General features: G+C 38.3%; 1 protein-coding gene across 1 annotated transcript; it reads right to left on the bottom strand.

Annotated features, from left to right (window-relative positions):
• Nucleotides 1-976: 976 nt before the first annotated feature.
• Nucleotides 977-7,678, bottom strand: IRF1 (interferon regulatory factor 1). Its single transcript, XM_072145976.1, has 10 exons — nt 7,528-7,678; nt 6,105-6,195; nt 5,915-6,014; nt 5,052-5,228; nt 4,906-4,955; nt 4,655-4,784; nt 4,085-4,207; nt 3,876-3,919; nt 3,658-3,787; nt 977-2,216 (listed from the first exon to the last, which is right to left on the bottom strand). The coding sequence occupies exons 2-10, from the start codon at nt 6,189-6,191 to the stop codon at nt 2,125-2,127; spliced, it is 933 nt and encodes a 310-aa protein (XP_072002077.1). The 5' UTR covers nt 6,192-6,195; nt 7,528-7,678; the 3' UTR covers nt 977-2,124.
• Nucleotides 7,679-8,033: the final 355 nt, after the last annotated feature.

Raw genomic sequence — 8,033 nt, 5'->3', positions numbered from 1 at the left:
TTAATAACCCATATCCATATATAATACATATTCTACATACATTATATATTCATATATACTCTAAATCTAGTGACAGGAGATACATTTTCAATTATCTTCATTTCTATAGATGCACACATTTTATGTATTTCCTTATTAGATTATGGAGCATGTATGTTATTATGCATGATATGCCTTGTATCCACTTCTCTGAGGTACAAGTGAAGTTTATTTATTGAACTAAATAAAGATACAGGAGATGGATTGTATCTGGTTACATGATACAATGTTGCAAACTTTGTTTTTTGTAGCAATCAGCACGGAGCAGAGTAGCTGGAAGCTGTGCTCTCTGCTGTGTGAGGCAATGGCAGGTCATGTGACCGGCCCAGCTTCAGATCGAGAGAGAGTGTGGAAGAGGCAGAGCTGACCTCACGCTGCTGACACAAACGTCTGACGTCAGCAGCAGCCGCCATCTTCCGTCCTGTGTCCTCTCCCAGTGGAGGGAAGGCACAGGACGGATTAAAGGGCCAGTAGGTTTTTTAAACTGTGAAACATTAGGTCAAAATCCTTTTTCTGCTAAACCAAGCAGAATTGAAAATAACAATGAATTACACATTACATTAGATTTTAATGAACTTTCTAAATGCAGATTATCCTTATTCCTGGAATACCCCTTTAAGCTTTAGGCTACAATAAACAGCTATAACAGTTATTAAATGTGTCTGTAGTGAAGATTGATTGTTAATCCTGATATTTATGACAACCCAACATTTTTAAAATCCAATTGTCATCGAGACCAAAAAAATTTGGATGGGGTTACAATTATACAATATACAGTTCCGACTTACATACAAATTCAACTTAAGAACAAACCTACCGAACCTATCCTGTACGTAACCTGGGGACTGCCTCTACAGTGAAAGTCATTTCTAATCTATAAAATCTACAAGGATAGTAAAATGATAGAGAAATCTATAAAGAAAGAATACCCATCTACTCCATGTTTAAACATTTATTACAAGATTCAAATAAAAATAATACATTAACATATTTACAATCTCATATACATAGATGTGATATATAAATATATACATATTTAGCATCCACAAGCCAAGTGGGAGTACACTTTGTGTAATCTACTTTCTTCATAACCTAAATCAGTAGGTTTTTACCAGACACAGTAGATTAACCTAAAAACATAATTTTATGAATATCTACTGAAACATGTATATAAAAAATTTCAATAAAATTCATTCTGGAAAGCTTTTGCTGTTTCCATTGTCTTTACAGATTTCAAACTATGTTTTAAGTCAATCGAGAAAATGTACACAATACTTTTGCTTTAAATGAGTTTCTTCACAGCTCAATACAAGATCTGTTAGTTCATCTATACTGGGTTAAGGCCCACATGTTAATAACTTATGTGCAATGGGCCTGAGCCAGGATTATTTGCCCCTTCATTGTAAACTTCATAAGAATCCTTTAACCAAGACTTCTCCGAGTATGTGGGCAAAGGTTGTTCCTAGTCTTCCTACTCTTTTCTATGCTTTAACTTCTACTTAAATGAAATGGTGAGTTGATTTGTATTCTCTATGCAATCTACAAGCCAAGTGGGAGTACACTTTATAATGCTACAAAGCCTGAAGAGATTGGATCAGTCATGATCAGTCATAGTCCATTCATCTTCACCTGAGCACTTCTCAGGAGGAAATATTCAAAGCAATCCTTTGTCTACAACATTGCCTTGAGTGTTAGAAGTTCATAGAATCTTTGACGGCACATGTGAATTACGGAGATACATAGCAATTTCCACATTGGCTATGAAGTGAACGTTGCGTTAAAGGACACTATAGTGGTTGAAGGCGTTCCATTTCATCTTTCTGCCAGGAAGTCACGAAGCCAGAACAAACCTAGTGATATGTTCATCGTCAACGTTAATTCCACTCTGGCCAACTCGACATGTCCAAGCACAGGCTTGTTTCCATCTGGACGTTCAGTCTTTAGCAGCCATGGTTTTAAGTTTGTGTTTCACACAGGTTTCATCTGCCTGATGATGGAACCATTGTCTCTGGCTCACTTAAGAGGCAAAACACTTCTAAAAAGATCCGGGCCTAATAGGACAGTTTCTGTTCAGGCCGGTAATGTTCACACTCCACACACGAGGGCTGAAGCTGTCAATTCGTGAAAGTTAAAAATACCATCTGATTTCATTTCTGTAGTTACCCGCACTTCAAGCTCTAATGAAATAGAAAACAAAACATAATTTAATTTAACTTGCAATGCAAAAACCCAAACAAAACATATATATTTTTATATTGCTTGTCCAACCTTTAAAAGAAATCTACCATCAAAATCCAGCATGATACACCAGAGATGCTTACTCATAGATCCAGACACTGTTACTGTAATCTACTTATATTTGTTATCCATGGCCTCCTTCCTTCTAAAATCAACTTGTTAAATTATGCTAATGACCCAGAAGGGCTCTTGGAGGTGTAACCAAAATCCCTCCCTGCTGCAGATAGCCTGGATCTATGAGTAAATGTCCTTAGTTTATCATGCTTAATTTTGATGGTAGATTTCCTGTAATCGGGTGATCCAACTTATAGACCAGCTGAGTTCTGTAGATCAAGACATTTGCACTATCCACTGATCCACGTGGAATTTTAAGAAAAGCAACACTTATGACTTAAAATCTAATAGCTGCACCCCCAACAGAAACCTGTAACTTGAGGGTCATACTGTAATTTATGTCCAACTAGTTCCCCAAAAAATTGACTTCAGTGAATGCCTTTTCCTTTGTTCACTTCACAGGAGTCTAGGAAGTTGGTCCCATAATTAGACATCAGTGACAACTGATTATCTTTCCTACTAGAAGGGTTTTCCCATTAACACAAGATAAGGGGGAGCAAGACTTTCATGAGAATGATGGCCAAAAACAGTGTAGAGCTGCGCTCACATTTCTTTACAACTGCTCCACTCGTATAGTGGAAGCCCTGTTCTTGTGTTAACCTACGTTATTTTATATTGCAGTTATTTTATCAGTTTTTTTTTTTGCATCACTTTTTCTGATCCTAAACTAAGAGTGAAAACAAAGTAACAGTGAGGGTGTAAAGTAACCCCATATATATATATATATATCACAAAAACCAAAACAATAAACTGGGTGAGGGGATGGAGTAGGAAGTTTTTTTTTTGGGGGGGGGGGGGATACCCTCCAACATATAATGCACCTCTATATTGGTCAGTATATTTTATAAAGCCTGACTCTTACTATTTGTAGTACTGTATTATTGAATCATAGTCTATCCATGCTGGCAAGTCCCCTTATGCTTGTGAGGTCTTATCAGGGACCAATGCCTGGTTCATACATTACATGTAGAAGTATGTGTATTTTGTTTGTTAGCTAAATGAAATAAAGTAACTGGATTTTGTGTATCGTATATGCTGCTCTTGTGGATTGTTAGTTCTATTAGCCTAAATTTACTGTTTTGGTAAACAGGAGTGATGGCTAAACAGATTATTACAAGTTATAATGGAAAAATTTGTTTCTGATCTTTTGCTCACAATAACTGATGTAAGAAAACTGAGAAAATGACCGAGATGCAAAGTGACCCTTAGATATTAAATTTGACTATTTTAGATGCAGCGATATAATATAAAAGACGGGGAATATACCTGACAAGTTGATGGGTTCATTAGAATATAATGAGGTGTACTCGTGGAGAAAAGTATTTTGATGTCCAGTTTCATTGGTAAAATATCCTTTGCCATCTATGTTTGTCTGCTGCCAAACAGGTTCAAGCATCTATAAGAGAATGGTAACACGAGTATTAGCGCCAGTGGTCGTTGGAGCTTGTATAGAGCAAGTGAGCTGCATCGGAAATGTTTCTCACCTTGTAAAGCTCCTCAGCAGTGGTTTCTCTCTCATCGTCTTCAGCTGCAGAAAAGAGTCAAAGGTTTAATACATCAGACTAATGTAGTGGTTTTCTGTAGAGAACTTTTCCAAACTCATGTCAGATTCCAAGCAAGAGCCATTGCTTAGGCAAAGTAAAGTCTGTGTATTCACAGGGAAGAATAGAGAGAATAGAAGCTTATGAATTACCTTCTGAGCACATAGGTGACACCTGGAGCTGGTACACATCATTTGTGCTGTCAGGCATGGGCATATCCATTGTGTCTGCTGGCCATTCAGGTACACTGCTGGTAACTTCACACTCATTCAGGGCTGCAAGACATAGCAAGATCATAAACCCTACTGAATCATGAAAAGTATGTACGGTATGGCTCATAGATTGTACGTTCTTGCAAACAGGGTCCTCACTCCTATATCATCTGACTGCTTTATTACCCTGTAATGTCTTATTTTGTTTGCACATTTCCACCATGTTAAAGTGGGAAAATGAGGGCGCTATATAAATAAAATATTTGTTATTATTATTATAATAATCTATAAATTGTTCTTTTACTGTTCAGTTTAGTCTCATTTGACATCTGTTCCCATGTTATGGTTGTAACTGCCAGTGCAAATTGTTCCCTAAATCCTTGAATGGAAAACAAATAACTTATGTATTTAACTGTATGGACTCCATGAATAAATGAAAAACTAGATTAATACATTCTATTGGTATCTATAATAGATAAGAATATTTCTTGAAGAAGTGACGGAAGCTACCTATGATTTCCAAGTTTCCGATGTCGAGTTCCTGTGTTGCATACACATTTGCCGTGTAGCTGTGGTCGTCTGAAGGGGGACAGTTTTTCACAGCTTCTTCCAACTCACTGTCTGCAGGTGAGACCTCAGTCTGCGAAAAATAAAAAAATCCGGTAAGTATATTTTACCCACAAATGCTTTGCACACATTGTACAAATACTGTACATATGTTTGGCTTGAAGCCATCTCTCTGCATATAGTCGGGCTCGTACCTTTTTCTTTGGTCGACTTTTGGAATCTTTCATGGGTTTGATTTTGCGTTCTGTAAACAAGATACAACATGTGTGAGTTACATAACAAAACCACTGGATTAAAGGGCATGTACACCACTACCGCAATCTCTGCGTATGATAGCTACCTTTTTTATCTGTCTTTACATGAACGGGCAGCATCTTGTACACTCTAGCCGCACTTGAGCCTTTATGTATACTTCTATCCTTCACTTCTTTAATGTCGGGAAGAGAGTTCATTGCACAGCGGAAATTTGCTTTCCAGGTCTTCGGATCGGTTTCCTTTTCACCAACTTTTAATTTTCCTGTATCGATTAAAAAAAAAACAATACTTTAAAATCAAAATACAGTAAATTGAAAAATACATCTACTTTTATATTTCTTGACTTGCGGCTTATATTCTTATTAGTTTCTAAAGCAGCACATTTAACATAGCTGAGAAATCTCCAAGCCTATCCACATAGTATGGGATACTGACTTGTGGTGGTAAGAACTTTAGGAACCACAGATATGATGGAAATGGGGAATCTCAAGGCCTCAAAATCCATAGGAAGAGTTTTGTGCACACTTGACCATCATTCTATGCAGTTCAATAAATAGGACAGATTGAGTAATATATCCCTATCTCTGACTGTCCTATAGATAAGAATGGTATTGTGGTCATGCCTGCAGTACTCCATTTCCAATGGAAACTTGGGGATTTAATGGCCAGTATTTGAGACCAGTCCTAATAAAAAATCCAAATATTACTAAATCTAAGGTCTACACTGTAGTATTCACCTACCAGAACGCAGTAGGATAGTATAGAAGAATTCTATACTATCAAGATAACTAGACAAGATAACCTTTACATACTTTTAAGAGGTATGCATCTGAACTCCAAACATGACCTCTGTTCTATTGACACAGCTAATCTTCGATTCACGAGACCTCCTGCTACTATAGCAATGTACATCACCCCAGGTAAGTAAACATGTACTTTACAACATACCTGTATGAAGAGCCCAGCCCCGGAAAAGACAGGCATCTTTTTCCATATCCCAGCCATGTCGTGCAGCATGCTTCCAGGGAATCTGGAAAATCCCCTCTTCCTGCAGGGACAGCAGAGAAATAGACTGTAAGAGATGTATATGAAAGTATATGCAACACGTAGACCAGGAATTCCTGGTGAGACATGTTACCTTGTCTATCCATGAAAGACCATGGATTTTATTGGAATTAATCTGCTGTTCAAGCCAAGGTCTCATCCTCATACGTGTCACTGGCATTTTGCTGTGAAAAGAGAACATATCATAGTTAGGTCTACAAGTCCAATACTACAATTATGCCAATTAAATAATATATAATACTATATAATAATGGGAAGTGTGCTACATTCTGTGCATGTGTATATGTTACATGTTCCTTCTACAAGTCCATATACATTCTCGTGGCTTCTGCAGCTTCATGAATGGAATAGGACTTGTTATCACTAACAGCATTCAACAACTAGAAGAGAACTTCATTCCACAAATATCTCATTTGTGAAGGGTAGGTTATGTTGGCATGGGGGTTGTCCCATTGTGTTTTTTTTTTGCTATTTCAGCAAAATATAGTGAAGTGAAAAGTCACATACAGAGAAGTCTCATGTTTCCGTTAAGTCACTTCAGCCAAGCTGATTGTTCAGTTATATCCTAGAATGCATGGGAGATCTCTTCCTTCTATTTATAGAGCCCCGTGCATACTCCATAATGAAATATGATCTTACAAGAATAAGATAAACACTGCATGCTATGCTGAGAGCGCCTCCTAACTTTTTCTGTTTCCTAAAAGGACCTGAGAGGGGAAGGGGAGGAGGTGCTTTTTAGCGCCAAGTCAAAGTTCAGCTGCTTAGTGGCTAATAAATAGTTTTTCCTATCTTCCTTAAATTTTGTGGCAGAAACCCTGTTTATACTACAAAGGTTTACAATAATATATTTTCTAAGGAAATATAAATATTTATACATATTTATTTATCTTATGCTTACAATGTAGATCAGACAAGTACTAGATATACAGCCACCACTAGATATCTTGTAACAGGATAAGCTTTGTCAGACACTACATGTTCTGCAGCAATAAGCACATTATGGATAAGAACCCCTCTACTGTACACTCCCCCTCATAACACTATAGGCTTCAGCAGAGTACCAGCGCCACCTGCTGGCAGCTCAGTCACACTGCGGCTCTCCGACCCTTTCATTGGAAACCTGCTTTGTTTTTTTGACACGCTACTTCCTTGTGCATAGTGTAGCTGCTGTCTGCACAATGACACAACCCCAGTGCACACATCTAGAAGTAACACAATGCAAAGTACCTGCACAAGTATCACACAATAAATGCACTAGATATCAATCACTCTCAATATCAATGACAAGTAATAAGTATCAATGACTAGCACCACATTCAGCCACGACTCACCAAACAATTATATAGTGCTATATAATAATATATATAATGTGCAGATAGTATAATAACACTCCATAGCTGCAGCCTGTAGTACAAGTATAATAGAAAAGTTTCTTCTGCAGCAGTATTCTCCATAGGGATGTATAGAATGAGTATTCTGCACTGGCTGGAGCTTACCTGCTAGTCTGGTCCTCGGTGCAGCAGAGCTGAGTGTGTGTGTGTGTGTGTATGGCAGGTTAATCCTGAGTAGAGCACAGTTAGCTCAGTATACATATAGGGTGCAGAGTTGCTCTGTATTACTATAGTTGCGGGATCCCCAGGTATATTGGCTTGCAGATCCCGCCCAGAAAGCGAAGGGCTCCCCTATTGGCCACTGGGTATGTCAGCGTGCAAGCATCATTTCGGGGAAATCAGACTGTTTAGAAACTGTGCTGCACTGGGGAAGTCCCGGGCTCCTGTGTCCCGCCCCGACACCTCCCCCGGCAGCCGGAGCACGAGGCAGGGTAAACAGCGAGGAAGCTGCCGGATGTGCTGTGCTCAGGCTCTAGTCACACTACCAATGCTGGAAAGGATAGGACTGCAAAGCTTTTACACAAATGTGTCTCAGGAAAAAATCACACAGGAAGCAGTCTCCCTGCTAGTACTCCCTACATTTATATACAAATTCTGTATGTGATATCTGC

This window comes from Engystomops pustulosus, chromosome 4 (assembly GCF_040894005.1).
Source record: "Engystomops pustulosus chromosome 4, aEngPut4.maternal, whole genome shotgun sequence".
NCBI lineage: Eukaryota > Metazoa > Chordata > Amphibia > Anura > Leptodactylidae > Engystomops > Engystomops pustulosus.
Note: the sequence above shows the minus strand (reverse complement) of the source record. Positions and strands in the feature narration are given on the sequence as shown.